This window comes from Beta vulgaris, chromosome 4 (assembly GCF_026745355.1).
Source record: "Beta vulgaris subsp. vulgaris cultivar EL10 chromosome 4, EL10.2, whole genome shotgun sequence".
Classification (NCBI taxonomy): domain Eukaryota; kingdom Viridiplantae; phylum Streptophyta; class Magnoliopsida; order Caryophyllales; family Amaranthaceae; genus Beta; species Beta vulgaris.
Genome location: NC_079205.1, coordinates 60057314 through 60077348, shown reverse-complemented (window position 1 = coordinate 60077348; position 20035 = coordinate 60057314). Strand labels below are relative to the sequence as shown.

Sequence of the window (20035 nt, the reverse complement as noted above, 5' to 3'; positions counted from 1 at the left end):
CGTGATGAATCGGTGTGAATCCAATCAAGCGGATCGTGGATCCATATCAAGTGAATCTACCAAAATTTTCCATGTTGTTAGCTTCTGAAGATTACAAATTCCTCATATTTCTGTACTCTGTCCCTGGAAATTAACCCAACATTCACCCTTCAGGATTGCACTTTAATTCAAAGGAAAAAAAGGGTGGAGCTACATTCAATTTTATCATGTGGTCTGAACTGTTAAAACTGCTTGCCTGTGCATGAGTTCTCTGTGGTTTTTTGACAGCATATTCCTTTCTAGAGTTAACTTTTACTAACTAAAAAGATCAGAACTAGATCTGACATTAGAGGCAACAAGGATCTCTAATTGGATGAATTAAAGTAAATAATCATTATTAAAGATTAACTTAGGCGTAATTTCCACTAAAAGTGTGGTTACACAAAAGTATGATATCCTGTGAGAATAATCATAAGCCCCTTTTTAACCCACTATAATCTTCTCATATAAGTGTCACTACACATTCTTTGCATCAATTCACATTCTTCTCTGTCCTTTGATTCTCTTCTTACTAATAACTTCTGCTCAAGCAAATGGTGAATTCTAAAGCATTTGATACGATGCTTTTCTTATATTTGAGCTTCGTTTTCCTTCTTCCATGCGATGTTTTAGGCTTTGGATATGTCCCTGTATCCAATTCCAATCCAAGAAGTTGCAACATTACTTCGATTTATCAGCTCGGGGACTCCCTGTCTGACACCGGGAACTTAATTATTGAGAGTCCTAACGGGGTTGCCTTTGCTCGGCTTCCTTATGGTGAATCCTTCTTTAAGCACCCCACTGGTAGATGCTCCGACGGGCTTCTAATGATCGATTTCATGGGTAAATTATCTAACTTATCTTTCATTGTTTTCTGGGTTTCACTTGTAGAGACTAGAGTAGTATAAATCCTAATTCAATCTTATATGGTAAATGGAATTCGTAATTCGAATATTTGGGAAGATTACAATCACATGTGAAAGAAAGATAATCTGCTGGCACTGTAATCTTTTGAGTTAATATCAGAAAGTAGGACACATTATGGGATAACGACGATTAGTACACAGAAATATTACATACTGAGTGTGTACTTACGTTAACAGAATATCTTATGTTTGGGTTTTCACTTTTCACTACTAGTATTAGTTTTGTAGGATATTGTTCCTGAAAAGAAAGATTATGCTGCTCATGTTATTAATTATGTAACCATGCAACATTTTTTATCATGCTAAGATCATGTAACTTGTAAGAAGAAGAAATTATTTTTTTCTGGGTATTATCAGAGTTGTTTAGTATTCGAGTTATCACATGTGAATAATTCTCACTTAGGTTCTCCTTTTACAAATACCTTTCCATGAAGTCTCAATAATGTTCATTTTTAATTAGTTTGAAACCATACAATAACATGGAGTCATGTGAATTCAATTCTTTTCCTGGAAAATTTAGGCTTTTAACATTCTAATGATACTTTTAATATACGCACAATGGAATCTAGTGTCATACACCATGTTCTATAATATATAAGAATTCTGAATACTGCAGTTACATGTGCTTAAAATTCAGAAATACTGTGTCCTTTAATCAAAATTAGCTTACGGAATCTGTCCTTTTGGTTTTAATTTATTAATGATTATGATCAGCAAAGGCGTTAAACATTCCGCTCCTAACTCCATACTTAAACAGAGATGCACTTTTCAACCATGGAGTAAATTTCGCGGTTGCTGGTGCCACAGCATTGCCAGTAGAGTTTCTTGCAGACAAAAATATAGTTAATCCTCTTACTAACAGTTCTCTAAGTGTACAGCTTGATTGGATGTGGTCACATTTTAACTCCATTTGCTATGATGGCCAAGGTATGTATAATCATATGTGCTCCAAAGTCATCTTTATTTTCGCTAGTGTACTTACTGTTAAGGCCCAGTTCTCTTCAACTTGCAAAAACCAGTTTCTGATATTGGAGTGGTGGTTCACGCTCCCCACCTCGGAATCATGTGTTCTAGGGTTCTAATCTTATGAACCACCCATTTAAGGGTGGCCCTCTAAGTGGCACCATTTCATCTTACCAGCCAAAAATGTATTATAACAAAGACCAGCTTCTATAAAATTTAGTGTAACTCATAAAGATTAGTTGAAGAGAAGAGGGCTTAATCATGTCATATTCTGATCAAATTGTATCGCGTCTACTGGAAAGATTGCGCAGCAAAGCTCAAGTGTGCATTATTTATAGTTGGGGCTATAGGAAGCCACGATTATTACTATGCTTTTTCTCAAGGGAAAAGAATGGAGGATGTCAATAACATGGTTATCGATGTTGTCAAAGCAATAATCGAAGGCATTATAGTAAGTTCTCCTAAAACCCAACTGTAATCTAGCTTTTTGTTCTATTCTTGATATGATTTGTGTTTTTCAAAAGGTTAATTATGTTTAATTTTTTTGTAAATAATGTGAAGAGGGTCATCCAAATTGGTGGTACCAAAATAATTGTCCCAGGGAGCTTCCCTCTAGGCCAATTTCCTGCTTATCTTACAGCAAGGCAAGCCAACAATTCTACGACCTTAAGAAAACGAAGTTTGCTGAACAACTTGTCACTCTATCACAATGATGAGCTTAAGAAGAGGCTACAAATGTTAAAGCGAGATTACAAGAATATTACCATCATTTATGTAGATTATCACAATGCATTTAACCGGCTTATGGAGAATGCTCCTCGTTTTGGTAAGTGTTGGCTTGTTGCACTGCTATCTTTGTATCAAAAGAGCTCGTGCACTCTCTTCTTACCGCGAAACAAGTAAAATTAGTCCCTGTTTTTCCTTCTTTTTCAGGGTTCAATGGTGCATCTGATCTTCGCAAACCATGCTGTGGAGTCGGAGGGCGATTTAGTTTTAATCCAAGTAGAATGTGTGGGGCTGCAGGAGTTCCAGTTTGTACTAATCCTGATGGCTACGTAATGTGGGATGGATTTAATCTGACTCAAAAAGCATATAGGATCTTGGCGCGGTGGCTCTTTCGAAGTATAGTTTCTCTTTTATCTAAGTCATCCTGATACACTTGATCATTAGTTCAACATCCTATATTTGATTGTTCAATCATTTTTGCTAACATTTTTAGCCGTAATTTCATAATTCTTATGCCATTAAAATTTTCTTCAGGCGTACAGTAACTGTACATAAATCATCCATTTCAGTTGCACATACGCATGATATTGATCAATTTCTTGACTACAAAATGTAAGTTGCATGAGGGCTTAAATTCATCCGTTAGTTATGCTTAAACAAAGGCATGCATGCATATTGCCTATACAAGTTCTTCCTACAAGTATAAATCGCTAGTTCTGAAGTTATCCCACTAAAGAATAAATTATAACTCACAAACTATCAAAAATAACAAAAAATGGAGGCACTTATACAATTTGATCAAGACTACTCCAAATACTACACCTGCATCATGGAAGCCCTTAATTCACTTTCCTACTTCCAGATCACCATTTCCCTTCTCTTGATCTTCGCCGTTATTTACATTACTAGAAGGCAATCCCATGTTTACCTCGTTGATTTTTCGTGTTTTCAAGCTCCGGCATTCCACCGTATTTCGGTGGGTGCTTTTATTGAACACTCAGCGCTACGAGAGGAACAGTTCAATACAACAGAAGTAAACGAGTTTGAAAAGAAAGTAATCGTAAGATCAGGAATGGGGAATGAGACTTATTGTGCTGAAGGTTCGGATTTTATTCCTTCTGATAATTCTTTGAAGCAAGCAATGATAGAAGTAAAACTTGTGCTCTTCACAGTTGTTGAAACACTCCTTAAGAAACACAAGATTAACCCAAAAAGCATTGATATTCTTGTAACTAATTGCAGCATTAATTGCCCAACACCTTCATTATCTTCTTTGGTTATAAATAAATTTGGATTTAGAAGCAATATAAGGAGCTTTCATCTCTCAGGAATGGGGTGTAGTGCTGGAATCCTTGCTATTAGCTTGGCTAAAGACTTGCTTAAAGTTCATAAAAACTCCTTGGCTTTAGTGCTCAGCACTGAGACTATTAGCTCTAATGTTTATCTAGGCAAGCAAAAGTCTATGCTCCTTGCTAACTGCTTGTTTCGAATTGGGGGTGCCGGCATTTTGCTCTCCAATCGGAAATGTGATAGAAAAGTAGCCAAGTATGAGCTCCAACACATTGTCCGAACCCATCTTGGTGCCAAGGACGATGCTTATACGTATGTATCTTTAAGAGAACTCTGTTTTTACGCATATATATATAATATATGATGGTAAGGAGAATGATCATACTAGACTGACAACACTTGTAGGTCAACCAAGTCTAACTTAGCAGGTTAGATTTGATAGTGGGGGAAAAATGACTACAAGGTCATGAGAAACATCCTTACCACTAGGTCAAGTACTATCGCGTTACTAGATTGTTACACAATACAATACATCTCATTCACGCCAAAACAATCTTTCATGCTTGCTTTCTGATTCAAATGGACATCTTATTCTTTATTCGATTTTGTACATTATTAGCCATGTTGTTTCTTTGTTATATTTGTTAATTATTCTCATGAAGTTTGTTAACTTTGTACTTGTTATAGGTGCGTATTTCAGAAAGCTGATGAGGATGGCAAGGTAGGGGTACGTCTCTCTAGAACAGTAGTCCATGTAGCAGGGGAAGTGTTGAAAACCAACTTGACCACCCTAGGACCTCTAGTGTTACCCTACTCAGAGCAAATACAATTTGCCCTTCATTTTGTGTGGACAAAGTTTTGGCCACGGACTAAGAAGCAAGCTCCCTATGTCCCTAACTTTAAGAAGGCGTTCGACCATTTTTGCATCCACGCAGGAGGGAAGGCGGTGGTCGACGCGATCAAAGAAAGGTTAAGTTTGAGTGAATGGGATGTTGAGGCATCTAAGATGACATTATATAGGTATGGTAACACTTCATCTTCCTCAACATGGTACTCTTTATGTTACCTTGAAGCTAAAGGGAGAGTTAAAAAGGGTGATAAAGTTTTCCAAATATGTTTTGGGAGTGGATTTAAGTGTAATAGTGCTGTTTGGAAGCGTATATCTAAGGTAGTAAGCAAGGAAGTCTGTAATGCATGGTCTGATAGAATAAATAGGTACCCTATTGATGTACCTGAAATTATTGAGCACTAAATTACTTTGAATTTTATTGAAGCAGGGTACATTCTTTCTATAGCTAAATGCACCTCCATATATATGTAGTATATATAGGCATTTACCTTAGGAATAATGCATGCATGATTGTAAGAATTTGATCATGGAAATTTAAATGAATGAACTTTTGGACCTGCTCCAAATCTATACTAATATATTAAAAGGCGTTCCTAAGAACGTATATGTGCCACGTGTCATCCTCCCTCATCCAATAACATTATATTCACGTCTTTCTCATATAGTAAAAAAAAAAGAAGAATTTGTTGCGTAAAGATTCGAACCCATAACCTCAAGTATGAAAGTAAGAAATCCAACCATTACTCCACCATACCATTATTGATTTTGTAATCAAAATTAATGATGACATATGAATGGAAAACGTTGAAATACATATAATGAATAAGATGACTTTTTTAAATGAGTATGAGAATACTTATTTAACTACTAATAAATTGTAGCAAAGAGAAAATTCGGGGCATCAGTATTGTCCATATTGTTTGTAATATTCCACAACAAAGAACAGTTTGAATTCATATTTCATATTACTCATGTGTGTATACGTATAGCTACGTTTCTTCTAATCAAAGCACAAATTTCTTCCAAGAGAAAGACATGGTCTGATTGGTACTACCTCGGTTCCATATTTATTGTTAAATTTTCCTTCCGGATGTTTTAAGATGGTTGTCAAGTTTTCAGTAATAAACAATAGAATCATTATTTAATGTTTCATTAAACTTAATTCTATTGGTTCTTTATTTAAAACAGCACAAGAAATGATGTTCTTTTATTTATTTTCATTTCCTAAACATGACAACTGATATGGGACTCAAACGATAGTAAGTTAGTGAAGTATATTACAAATAATACTATGACGAAAGCTAATAACAAGTGATTTGTCGTTACATCCAATGAGCTTGCACACGCAATTCTCTAACCTTTAAAAAGAGCTTGCACATGCAATTCTTCGGCCTTTAAAAAGAGGTAGACCACAAGATATATACTAGCTCGTACGGTTCTATCCTAATTCCTCGCATCAATCAACAAGAGGCTATATGGTAGCATATTACGTTTATGGGCCAACAAATTTTCATTTGCTTTGATACCATAACAAATGATAGCAAGTCTGTAAACAAATTGAATACCTTCATTGGAGTTTAGTGAGATTTCACTCGAAAACTAATATAGTAGAATCACGACTCATCATATACTCGTACTCTTTTTCAATATGGAATAGCTAATATCAAGTCTCGTGTAAGACACTTTTTTTTTTAATCTTAACATAGATCCTTCTAACTAATATACACAACATACACTCCCCTCATAACCAATAATACTGTGAAACTTTGGTTGGTGAAATGGAAAATTTGGTGGGAAAGTTTTTTTTGTTTTATTCACTCACACAAAAAACTGATTACAAGCATGACATTTTATAAGACTTGAAAAACTTAGCTAGGAATTTAGAATGACACTCACTAATGACCTCATGAACATCAACTAAATAACCCCTTATTAAACACCTTAAATTTTGTAACTGACAAGAGACCAAACATCATAGTTAATGGGCCAAGAATTTGAATTAATTCTCAACAATTAAAAGCTATACATTGATATAAATTTAATAATATTTTACGAATCTGTTTTTTCATATATAATAAAGATAATTTATGATTACTTTATAATATTTGACCTTAAAAATACAAGCACTACTGTAGAAATTATAAAACATAAAGAAGTAAACATTTATTTTCTAATCAACAACACATACATGAGTTTGTGAATTATCCCATGAGCAACTCCAAATCCTTAACAAAACTATCAATATAACCCCTCATAAATCCTTGGCTAACCATAATTTGTCTCCAATTAGCATGGTTATTTCTAACCAAACACCCTACTTCACTATCTTCACCCATCACTGATTTAATAGCCTTACACAAGCTTTCCTTAGACACCCACCCATTCTCCGTTCTCTCCACCTCCACACCCACCACAAGCTCGCCGCTCATCAACCTTGTGTTTAAAATCTGATCACCCAACTGCGGCACCATCACTATCTGACTCTCGGCCATCAAACTTTCCCACATTGAACCGAACCCACAATGGTTCACAAAGCACCCAACTGAGGGGTGCGCCAGTATTAGTGGTTGTTGTACCCAACCACCATGAACCACCCCTCTTTCTCCTACTCTCTCCTTGAACCCCTCGGGTAGCGCTTCCTCGACGGAGCCGCATCCCTGGGGTGGCTTTAATGCCACTAGGAAAGGTACCATTGTCATTTCAAACCCAAGTAGTAGCTCCTGAAACTGATCTTTCTCAAGAATGAACTGGCTCCCAAAGGCGCAAAACACAACAGAGTTCGGCTCGAATCGGCTCAACCACTCGGCCCATCGGGCTTCCAAGGGGTTGTTGTTGTTGGTCTCTGGGAGAACCGGGCCTGTGAGGAGCACGGGCTTGTTGTATTGGGATGAAATGTAATTGCAAAAGTTATCTTCGATCTCACGGCAGGTCCTAATTGCAATGGCATCACAGGACTTCAATGCTGTTGACATTCGGTCGTAGAAGGTGAGCCCGCTGCCAAATTCTAACCCTAAGAAGAGCAAACTACGGGCCTCCGGACCATGGAAGACGACGTTCGAGGACGGGTAGCCTGGCGGAGGCTTAGCTACATCCTCCTCGGTAAAGGGTTGGTACCGGCCCACGTTAAGGGCTGGGACCAAGGCGATCGCTAAGGAAGCAGCACACACCACATTGTAACAAACGGACTTAATTTGTAGCTTAGAAGCGATCTCAGGAACCCAATACGCCATGTCATAAAAGAGAACATGAGGCTTAGGCTGTAGGGTTATGATAAAAGACTCGACCTCAGGACGGGTGAGATCAAGGGCGGTGGCGAGGTGGTTGTTAAGGTGCAAGGGGATTTCGGAGGCGGTTTCGATGCCGGGTGGAAGAGGGTGGACGTGAGGGATTGTGATGGGGTGGAGAGTGATGAGGGAAGGGTAAAGTAGTAAGTGTTCAAGTTGGTGTTTGGCTTTTTTTGGGATCAAGAAGGTGATCTTGTGGCCATATTCAGCTAGTTTGTTAGAGAGGTGGAGAAATGGGGTCATATGTCCTATGGCAAACCATGGAAACATTACTATATGCAGTTGTTTACCCATTTTTTTGGCAAATATTGCAGATTAGTTTCCCCTAACAATATTTATAGAGATGAGATTGTGAGAGCTTTAGGGAGGTAGCTTTCCCTCCTCCACTCAATCACTTGTTTTATGGAAGGATATTGTCACGCTTTTTGTGTAATCATATATGGTAAAAAATATTCATGTACTCCTCAACTTAGTAAACTTCTTATTTGCTATTCTCAATTTCAATCTTATTAATTTATATCATACATTTTCATCATTACTCCAACTCTATCTTTTTATTTGTATGTATTTATTGTGCACGTTTGTCAATACACGTCTTTGACGTTAAAATTTTTTCATTATATATTAGTAAAAATTACAACAATTGAATTTTAATAAATTCCTCATTGAAACGAATCAAATAACGCCTCGTATGATTATATTTTTTTTTCTTATATATCGAAAAAAATTCATAAGATTTTCTCAAATTATGAGTTCCAAGATTTTAAATGAGAAAGATATATAGTTACAAAAAAGTAACCATATAATATAATAAAAGGCATATAGTTATGCGTAACAATATGTCTATCTAAAGTAACACCCTTTTCTAATTTTTAAAATTACATATTTAATTATTACCTTCATGACCCTTTTTACAGCTATAATTAGTGTAGACACATCCGTTTCACACTATAAGGCACGTACGATGTTCGAGGTCGAACTTTGACCGTTAATTACTCTCAATTTATGTTGATAGAAAATTTTAAAAAATAATATTATTATAGTATTTTTCAAAACGAATCCAATGGTATAATTTTTATTTATCATATTTGCGAGAAATTTATGGTCAAAGTAAATTTTTGTGAAGCGTAAATGCCTTATATTTTAAAACAGAGAGAGTAATTTTAAGGAAAGACGAGAGAAATAACGTGCGGTAAAATAAGGAAAAATAAATTGTATGCCTTTCTTCAAGAAAAGAAAAAAGAAAAAGTGAGATAAAGCGAGGTAGACTAGGATATAATGGTAATAAAGTATGCCATAAGGGTGTGAATATTCCTCGGACTCACCCCCAAACTTCAGACTGTGCCACATCACCTTTTCACTACTTTTTAATTCTACAGACTCACTTCAAACTCATTCCAATTTTATACTATATCCCTCAGATTATCTCTAGACTCACTTCACTTTATTTTATGTATTCTAATTATTTTTTTGTTTTCAATACCATTATATTATGAAAATGTAATAAATTAAAATTATTACCAATAAATAATTAGTTAAAGGAAAAAAAAAATTATGGATTTGGGAGAGTATAAAAAAATTAGAAACAACACACATAGTATTTATAGAAGAAATAATATATTACCATTGGATTGGAGCTTAAACAAAACAAAACAAAAAAACTGCAGGTTTACGTTGCACAATGGGGAAGGGAAACCAAAAAATGTTGTTAAGTACTTGGTGGGTCCCACGCATGAGTCTTAAGATGAGTTTGGGAAATTAAAACTCATCCCAAGACTCCTTCACCCTTTGTCTACACCCTAACAGCAAAAGTAATTATGTGATTATAAATATTTGGAGGTGCAAAGTGTACTTCCTTCGTTTTTTTGTTAAGGCAATTCTTCTTTTTATGTAAGAAACTAGTTATTAGGTCCGGGCTATGCCCGGGGTAAGAAAAAAAAACGGTTTTTTCACCATATACACCTGACAAATTTTTTTTTGCACCGTATACCCTTTCAACTTTCCAAATTCATCATATACCCCTCACATTTCGAAAAATACATCAACTTACCCTTTTGACTAACGGTGTTAGACTTCCGTTAGTCATTAACCTCTAATCTCCCCTTAAATCCTAATTAACTAACCTAAATTAAACCCTAACCCTAACCTCTACTGCCACATCACCCCACCCTTACCCCCACTACCACATCACCCCCTCACCTTACCCCCACTGCCACATCACCCCCTCACCTTACCCCATTGCCACATCACCCCCTCACCACCACCCCTTCCCCACTCCCCTGCAACCCCGCCCCCCCTCCACCCTCCCCGCATCCCCTCCCCTTTCCCCGTCGTCGCGCATCCCCCCTTCCATTTCCCCGTCGTCGCGCATCCCCCCTTCCCTTTCCCCGTCGTCGCGCATCCCCCTCTCCCCTTTCCCCGTCGTTGCGCAGCCCCCCTCCCCCCTTCGCGCAGCATCGCAAAACCCGCAGCATCCTAATCCGGCTGGGTTGGGGTGGGAATGCCGGCTGAAATCGGGATAAGGGGAGGGGGATATGCGCTGCGGGTGGCGGAAGGGGGAAGGGGGAAGGGAAGGGGTGGGTGGGCTGTGGGCTGAGGCTGTGTGACAATCCGGTTAGGTGGTCAGTGGGTTAGGTGGTGGGTGCGAAAATCCGATCAGGTTGTCAGTGGGTCAGGTGGTGGGTGCGAAAATCCGGTCAGGTGGTGGTGGGTCAGGTGGTGGTTCTGATTAGGGTTAGGGTGGATTAGGGGGTGGGTGGGCTGTGGGCTGGGGATAGGAATGGGGTAGTGGGCTGGGGGTGGGTAGGTGCTAATGGGCTTTTAGGGTTAGGATTTTTGATTAGTTAGGTTTAGGTAGAGGTGATCATTTTGGCCCGGCCCGCTTTTGGGCCGGGTTTTGGGCAGAATTTTTCGGCCCGCGGGCCGGGCCGGGCCCGGCCCGGTCATTTTTTTTTTGTTTTTGGGCGGGTTTTGGGAAAGCTAAAAACGACTTTTTAGTCTATTTTTTTGGCCCGGCCCTTTTTGGCCCGCAAAAGCCCGGCCCAAAATAGCGGGCTTTGGACACAAAAATTCGGCCCGAATTTAGGCCCGGCCAATGGGCAAATTTTTTTGGCCGCGGCCCGGCCCGAACCCGGCCCGGCCCATGATCACCTCTAGGTTTAGGTTAGTTAATTATGATTTAAGGGGAGATTAGGGGTTAATGACTAACGGAAGTCTAACACCGTTAGTCAAAAGGGTAAGTTGATGTATTTTTCGAAATGTGAGGGGTATATGATGAATTTGGAAAGTTGAAAGTGTATACGGTGCAAAAAAAAATTTGTCAGGGGTATATGGTGAAAAAACCGAAAAAAAATCATTTATTAATAGAATACATTATGATAATAACACTAAATCTCTTTCGCTCATTCTTATAATAAGATTGCTTCGTTTCCTATTAGGTGACATGGTTTTCACAATCTCTTTTGATTTTTTTATCTTCTACCAATAGATGAAACTAGCTACCCATCTAACAAAACCCTTAGAGAAGCAACAATAAGATGAGGAAAACAATAAGAAACAAGAAAGTACATATATAACTTAAGAGGATCGATGACGTTTGTGTGAGCATTGGCATTGCATGATGGTGATTTAAATGATCCTGTAAGTGTAAGCAATAGGGACTACTATCATTGTCATTGTCATTTGTCACTCTTTTCTTTCTTTCCTTCCTTTTGCTTACAATCAAATGAATAAATCTAACACAAGTTACAAAAAACTCAATAGAATTGTCTGTCCCTCTATAAGTCACGCACCCCAGCCTAGTAAGCCTAGCTTTTCTCGTCTCTAGTTGTTTTAGATATCTGTGCATTGCGTGTTCAAACACATTCTTGTCCTTGGAGATTTATTCTCTTCTTCTTTCCCCTTTTACTTCAACTTTTTCCCTCTGTTCCTGTTTTATTTGTTTTGCAGACTCATCTTTACACCATTGCTTGTCTTTTAAGGTTTCCTTTCTTTTTACTTTTATTTTTTAGTGTATCATCTTTTTTTCTTCTTACAATTACACTAATATGGGTAGTTTTTAGGATGTTACCAACTCTAAAGGATAACATTTTTTCAGTGTCACTTTGTGTGTTAATTAATCAAATTCTATTGACTGATTGTAGTAATCTTATGGGTGATATTTTTGTAATGGAGATTTTCAGTGAGTACTCAATCTTTCTTCATGAGTTTTTTTAGTTAATTTGATAAAAAAATTAAGGTAAGTATTGTGTTGTGTGTACCATGCATTAAAGTCTCGTTCTTTTAAATTGCGTGAAACTGAACTGAATTGAACATATAGTAGTATAAGAGCATTCCTAATGGTGATGGGTTTGATCACCAAATTTCCCTACTTACCCATGTTTTGATCATTTCAGGAACAAATGTATCACCTCCACCCCACTCATGAACAAAAAAACCATCAAACTCCAGTATATCTCTCCTACTTTTCACTACTCTACCTCAACTTTCTCTCTCCTATTTCTCTTTCCTACTTCAATTAATAATATAATTTATATATTAAAAATAAAAATGAATCATCTTATGATTACTTAAAATTATAATAATTAAGTATCAAAAATTAATTATCATTATTGGGTTATTAGTATAAAATATAGAGAAAAATGATGTATAAATATTTTTAGAGAAAGAAAAGTGAAGAGGAGAAGTATTTTTTTTTGTTCTGAAATATATCAATATGGGTATCATTTTATAGAGGAGAAAAAAAATATGAATTTTGGTTTATTTTTTTTGAAATAGGAATTTTCTGGGAAATTCCGTGGAAATTTCCACGAAATTTCCCAAAAAAACACAGCAGTAGCCATGTGGCAGCTTGCCACTGGCTGACTGTGTGTGACAATGCTCCTTTTGTCTTCAATTTACACGGTTCACATGGTGATGAGTTTTTTCATATGGTGAGCAATGACATGATTTGTCATTTGGTGATAGGTTTTGTATCACCAATGGGATGCATGTTTTTTTTGTTCAACCCAAAATTTCTGATTTTGGTGATGGATTATATCACCATTGGGAGTGCTCTAAGAGAGTAACTGAACTGAGCTGAACATAAGAGAGTCAGGCCCGTTCTTTTGGACTGAGAGAAATTGAACTCAACTGAACTAAATCGAACTGAATGAAAACTGTGAGAGGAAACTAACTGAAATTAACTAACTTAAACGGAAAATAAGTTCAAAAGAATATATAGGGCTTAACTGAATTGAAAATAAGTCCAAAAAGTACGTCAAAGCCTAAGTTCTACTAAATTTAGATAGGATTATGGTCTTGTAAAATGCAAGGCCCTCTTTGAGTGACGCAATAAGTGTAGGTCAACCCAATTTATAGAAGTGAATTTATTATTATCATGTTATGTTTATTTTGTTGGGATCGTATCTATATATCTATTGTCTATAAATCAATTTTACATAATATTTAAAATTATATAAAAGATGATATTAATAGTCAAATGAGTTTATCGAAAAGTCCTTAAAATGCAAATAGGAAAATCTTCGAAGAATAATAATATTAAGGAGAGTAGCTAGCAAACATAAATAACATCTTCCTACATTTGTTTTCCTAGCCTAACCCCTCATTTGCAATTGATAATAAATTTATAAAAATTACCTTCTTTTATTAACAAATTGCCTTATAAATCTTTCCTGATTGGTACCACTACCAAAAGGTTGTTAAAAATGTCGTAAATCTATATATATTCTAATATTCAAGGTAAAAAATTATCATGCTACTACATGCAATGTATCCTCTTATTTGAATTATAAATGAATTAACCAACTAATCTACAATATTAGATTGGTCTTTGTTTGAGAAAAATTATTTAAAGGCAAGATAATATTATCTCTGTTGTTAAAAAAAATAAAAAATATATGATTTAGAGTACATATTACTCCTAAATGTGTATATTAACACCGTAGATTCTCGATATATAGGTGCATTCAACTTAAAAATGAGCAACTTCATTGTTTAATTGTTCATCTATATTTCTATATGTATATATATATGGGGAAAAATTATTTAATAAAGACAAGATAAAATCTCTATTTTCAAAAATATTAAAATGTATATATAAGCTAAAGTATATATTAAATGCGTATATTAATACTTTGGATCCTTGATAGATATATGCATTTTAACCTGCCTCCAAATGAGCAACTTCATTGTTCTTTTATTAAACAAAACTTTATGTATATATGCACTAAGACGTGTGTGGAACTATTGAAGGTTTTCATTTGTTATTTGAATGAATATGCTGATATGGCGCCATGTAATTCATTAAATTTAATTTATCAAAAAAATTATATCCAATGATCTAGGATTCCTTTCACAAAATGAGTTATTCGAAATTCTATTTTGATCGATTTCCACGCACTCACAAGAGAATTTTTTTTTTTTGAAGGGACACTCACAAGAGAATTTCAAACAGGAAGAAAAAACGAAATGGAGGGACTACTTGTATATTTTTCAAAAGATCAAGGATGAATGGGCATAAATGACCTCGACTTTCTCCCACCTTTTCAAATTAATTCCAACTTTAACATATATATTTTGAAATAATCCCAAGTTTGCAAGATGGAGCATGCTCAAAATTATCCTAATTGTTAATTTTCCTATATACTACTCCCTCCGTCCCATAATATAGTGCTTGTTTCTTTTTTCACGGTCTCCAAAACGTAACTTTGACCTTTAATATCTTCAATTCCTTATTGATAAAAAAATATAAAAAGTTGATATTATGAAACTACACATTGAGACGAATCTAACAAGATCCTACATGAATATGTTTTTTTATATATACAAATGAGAATATTCGGTCAAAGATTTTAAAGTTTGACCACTAAAAATGAAATAGGCACTATATTATGGAACGGAGGGAGTAATACATATACACCCAAGATGGATTAACAAAGGCAAAAAATATTAAAAGTTTTAATTATTTTTATCAGTCTCCTCCCAAAATTGAATTAATCTTCAATAATTATAAAAAGAAATGAGATGATGGATCAAAGTTTTTAAAAAAATTATATAATATTTCCAGAAAAATTTATTAGGAGCTATTGTTTTCGAAAAGTGAAACTTCTATGCATTTGGTAATTGTCCAGTTGTCCACAAATTTACCTAAGTACTTCCTCTATTTAAAAATAGTTGCACCATTTCAGATTTTCACGTTTGTCAATGCATTATTTCAAACATTAATATCTCTAATTATCAATAAGTAAAAAATATAAAAAATTAATATTAAAATAATATACATTAAGACAAATCTAACAAGATCTCATCTGATTATGTTTTTTCTAAAATATGAATCAACAAAGACAATCAAAATGGAAGATGTGAATAATAAACACTACTCCCTCCGTCCCAATTTATTTGCTAGATTTGCTTTATCACAAAGACCAAGGAGGGAGTGGGGACCATTGCCATAACAAGAATTAACAAAAAAACAAATAGGTAAATTGTGGGACCTATGTACTATATATGGAAATATTTACAACAACAAGGAGGGAGTGATGACAAATTTGTAAATAAAATGTGGGACCTATGTACTATATATGGAAATATTTGCAAATGTAGCAAATAAATTGGGACACACCTAATGGCAAAATGTAGCAAATAAATTGGGACGGAGGAAGTATATAAAAAGTACAACTATTTCTAAGCGGAGAAAGTATTACTTTGATAAACATCTATAATTCGAGTAAGTATAAAGAAACTTTCATCTTATATAATTGGAGTAAGTATAAAGAAACTTTCATCTTAGAAAAATACTGAATATAAATTTCCATTTATGGTAATAATTGAATGAATCACCTAATGAACAGTGAAACAGTAAAAACAAATTAAACAGATCAGAAGGTCTGAGTCTGACTGAACTGAGAAGTCCCCCGCTATCTTAGCGCAAGTAGCTTGACTGCCAAATCAAACACTCGTCAACCTTACGTAAATAGTTCACTTTCAGACACTTTTGGGTTACTTCTACATACTACAGTAACTCAGTAACTCTACTTCTGTAAAATGCAGAGATTTTAATCCTTTTACTTTCTTTTGCTTTTCAGATTTTCCCCCGTACTTCACGATGTTATCTACTATACTTCTGCTACTTCACTGCCACTCTCATCATTCCCATCTATTTTTCTCTTTCTATGTTTTCTCAATTTTTTTTAACCCTTATTGCTTTCTTTGGTAGTGTTGTGGAAATCTTTTTCCTCCCTGTACCCAAACTGGACGCTAGTGGGTAGCTCAGTTTGACACTTTATTTCCTCGTTCTTTTAGATTGCGAGAAATTGAATTGAACTGAAAATAAGCCTAAATGAACGAGACGATCCATTATATCAATCTTTTTCTTTCTAGTTGACTTCAGTTTGAATAAGGTGTAACATAAGTATGGAGAAGATGATATAAGAAATGAATTTACATAAATAATGAAGCAAGTGAGTAGTCTAATCTACTCTATAAAGCTAATAAATTGCATGAGTTAAGTTGAATATATGACCATGGTCGTATGTGCGTACCTTTAATTTGCATGTATTAATTAACATCTTTGTGCGTGTTAGCAAACTGATCTTAGTATTATTGAATATAGATGTACATTGATCACTGTGAAAAATAATCAAACATGCACAACGAATAAAAATGAAATGCATTTAGTAGCTGAGTATGTTCTTTTTCACCTAGAAATCACTATTATTTTTATTTAACTTAGCTTAGTTTAGCCTAACTTAACATATACTTCTATATTGAATATCTAAATAAGCAGAATTGGGTGCACTAGTGGGTAAAACAATCATTTATTAGTTTGGGATTTCCAATGAAACTTGATATTTTATGTAGTTATTCTGTTATTGTAAGGGTGTTTTGCATTATTTTGCTTATCTAATTAAAAGTTCAGAAGAATAACTTCTGTGGGATTAGTAATTCGTCAAGGGATAAAAATTGAATTTTCATGTAAATAATTGTCTTGCTAATTAATGTCTTTCTTAATTCTTAGCTATTATTGTGAACTGGTTCTATTGTACTTATTTGCAAACCAATTTTGGAATCACCTGATTTTTACGAAAAAGGGAGAAAACCCTCAATTGATAAAATGCAATTACAATTCCTGAAAGTCTAAATACTATTCATTGGATAAAGTTCCTCTAAAAAAAGGAGATAGAATGGGAGGACAAAGTGCAATAATACAAGTCAATTATGCGTGGAGATAATTCTGCAAAAATCATCTTCATAATAAAAGAATTACTCTATAGGTGTCTTTCTCACATCACGAACGTTTAGTTACTTTTGGACCGGCTAAAACTAAATTGAAAATAAATCTAAAAGAACAAGGCGTACTATAAAGTCACTTAAGGTAAAGTTGTTATTTTACTATCCTAGAGAATACTTTAGTAAATCAAGGATCGAAAAAGAAAAAGGTAAAAGAAAAGCTTAAAAATGTGTATTGTTAAAAACTTGTTGAGAGAAAATGTAGCATATATAAAAATAAGAAGAAGAAAAAAGAAGCAGAACATATGTTTAAAGATGTAAAAACTTGTGTTATTGTTTGGAGAAAATGTATGTGTAATTATTAGCTAGCATATATGAAAAACAAAAGTTTAAAGAGAGTAAAATTACCAAATTAACCTCATTAAAGCAGTAGTTTCCATGAGTTTGTGAACTCTACCATGCATTATCTTGAAGAACATATATGATATATTCATGCAGAAGAAGAGTGAAAGGATTCATGTTGGAGAAGGGGAGCACGTGCAAAACTCATGAATTATGTTTAGAAAACAGCAAAGAGATTGCACGTGCCCTGCTTCTCCAGCACGAGCCATTCACTCGTTTGATAACTGAAACTGAACTTTGTATATGACAATGCAAGTTTAGAAGTTACGAACCTCCTTTATATAGGGAGGAAGAAAGAGAGAGTTAAAATTGTATGGATGGAGTCTTGGAATGACCAATCTTTTAAGGGCGCGTGCTAATGTTGCTGTCCTATGCTATGCATCATCATTCCCTTCAAATTAACATAATCACACACTATCCAATCTAGTTAGGTTATCAAGGTAGGTAGCATTGGTACTACTTGGTAGATGGTTGTCTAAGACTTATGTCCCGATCTTTTTGTCTTAATAAACTTAAGTGAGTTAAATTGAATAAATTATTATGAAATTAAACTAATTGAAATGAACTAGTAGTATATAAATTGATATTGTCATGGCATAATAATTGAGAGCTTATGCTTATGGAATATGGGCTGATATTATAGCTGATTATTTTGACCCGGTCCGGTTTTGGGGCAGAATTTTTGGGTCTGCGGTCGGCCGGTGATTTTTTTTTGCTTTGGGCAAACCAAAAATAACTTTTTTAGGCTATTTTTTTTTTGGCTCGTGAAACCCGTTCATTTTGGCCCGAAAAAGCGGGTTTTGGGCACAAAATTTTGGCCCGGCCCGATCAATGGACAACTTTTTAAGGCCTGGTCCGGCCCATGATTATCTCTAGCTGATATCAGGTTTAAACCAATAAACTATAATTTATGCCTATAAACTGATTGGAAAAATATCTTTAAATTGATGATGATGTTTATAAACTGATGATATGAAAAGTTAAATGCTAATAAAAAATATTACGTAAATTGATATAAAAATACGGATAAATTGATAAATATATAGCTTAGCTTAAATTGACAAGAAAAAAAACACATAGAATATTATAGATATAAACTTTCTGATGTTAAATTAGATTGAAATCAAGTGAACCCCAATACTAGAGAAAGCAATTTTTATTTTATTTTATGGCATTATCATAAATAGACTGACAAGAAGTGTTGAAGCTAGGTCTATTAATGCAAAGTTAAGGGGATTATATATTGTTTTGGGTTTTTTAACTTTTTTTACTAGCTTGCATGACAAAGGGATATGATATTTGATAGTATTTGAGTGTGTAGTGATCGAGTTGCACATTTGCGTGCTAAACACTCATATATCGACTTTAAATGCAAGAGATTTGCTGGAGACTATTACTTCTAGTCTACTACTGGTAGTGAGTGTCAATTCAAATGTCCCAATTTTATCCAATTTGTATGTCTTGCTTGCTCTTTGCATCACTCACCGCTAGATTTGACTTCATTTTGATATTTATAAAATTGTATTGGTACCTCTATGTTGTAGTTGTAATTGTAATGTACGTACGTACACATTTCTTATTCTCAGCGGTTCTACCTTACTCACTTTTTTTTTTATCATTGTTAATCATCGTCGAAAGACAATTTTTAATGTAATTACACTTCAATTTTGTGGTTATTTTATGGTAACAAGTGGAGTATCAACATGTTTTCGAGATTCAAAACTTGTTTGGATTGGAGTAGATCGAACAAAGTAAATGAAAATGATTATTTGTAGTTTATATAGAGGATCGGATCAAGATAATCTTATATTTTGATGAGAAAATGACTACTTGAGTAGTTCATATTGAGGATCGAACCAAAGTAATCTTATATTATGATCAAAGTCAAATATTGTTAATAACAAGTTTTAGATGAGACTTGTTAAGTATAAGCCCAACTTTTATATGGGAGTGGACTCAAATGTGGTAGGTTTCGAATTTGGTTACATTGGTGAAGCAACATAGAAGCGAGAAGAAAACAACAAAATTGGACCAACACGTTAGGTAGTGGAAAGGTAAGTAGTACTTCTGTTTTTTTATCTTTCTCATTTGGAATCTTGACACTATTCATACTTAGAGAGAATCTTTTCAAAAAAATTCAATTTATAAGAAAAAATATAGTCATGTGGGGTCTTGTTAGATTCGTCTCAGTTAGTTCATTATTAATATTCAATCGTTATAATTTTTACTAATATATAATGAAAGATATTTAAGTTCAAAGAAGTGCGTTGGGAGACGCATACAGAAAAGTGAGAATGATAAAAAAAAAAAAAGAGGAAGTATGTAACAATTTTTTGGAAGGTAGATGT

General features: G+C 34.7%; 3 protein-coding genes across 4 annotated transcripts; 2 read left to right on the top strand and 1 right to left on the bottom strand.

The window, feature by feature from the left end:
• Positions 1-82: 82 nt before the first annotated feature.
• On the top strand, positions 83-3251 carry LOC104890324 (acetylajmalan esterase). Of its 2 annotated transcripts, XM_048643545.1 has the most exons (6): positions 83-861; positions 1659-1871; positions 2210-2358; positions 2469-2733; positions 2841-3029; positions 3168-3251. In XM_048643545.1, exons 1-6 carry the CDS (start codon positions 573-575, stop codon positions 3176-3178), a joined length of 1116 nt encoding a protein of 371 aa, XP_048499502.1. In that variant the 5' UTR covers positions 83-572; the 3' UTR covers positions 3179-3251. The 2 variants fall into 2 exon arrangements, with proteins under 2 accessions (XP_048499502.1, XP_010674065.3); XM_010675763.4 differs by lacking the exon at positions 3168-3251 and having other exon boundaries at positions 2841-3157.
• On the top strand, positions 3252-5223 carry LOC130591308 (3-ketoacyl-CoA synthase 7-like). The gene is made up of 2 exons (XM_057394491.1): positions 3252-4235; positions 4611-5223. The coding sequence occupies exons 1-2, from the start codon at positions 3409-3411 to the stop codon at positions 5173-5175; spliced, it is 1392 nt and encodes a 463-aa protein (XP_057250474.1). The 5' UTR covers positions 3252-3408; the 3' UTR covers positions 5176-5223.
• Positions 5224-6782: 1559 nt separating this feature from the next.
• On the bottom strand, positions 6783-8428 carry LOC104890325 (UDP-glycosyltransferase 79B6). The gene has a single exon (XM_010675765.3). The coding sequence runs from the start codon at positions 8349-8351 to the stop codon at positions 6975-6977; it is 1377 nt and encodes a 458-aa protein (XP_010674067.1). The 5' UTR covers positions 8352-8428; the 3' UTR covers positions 6783-6974.
• Between the last annotated feature and the right edge of the window lie 11607 nt (positions 8429-20035).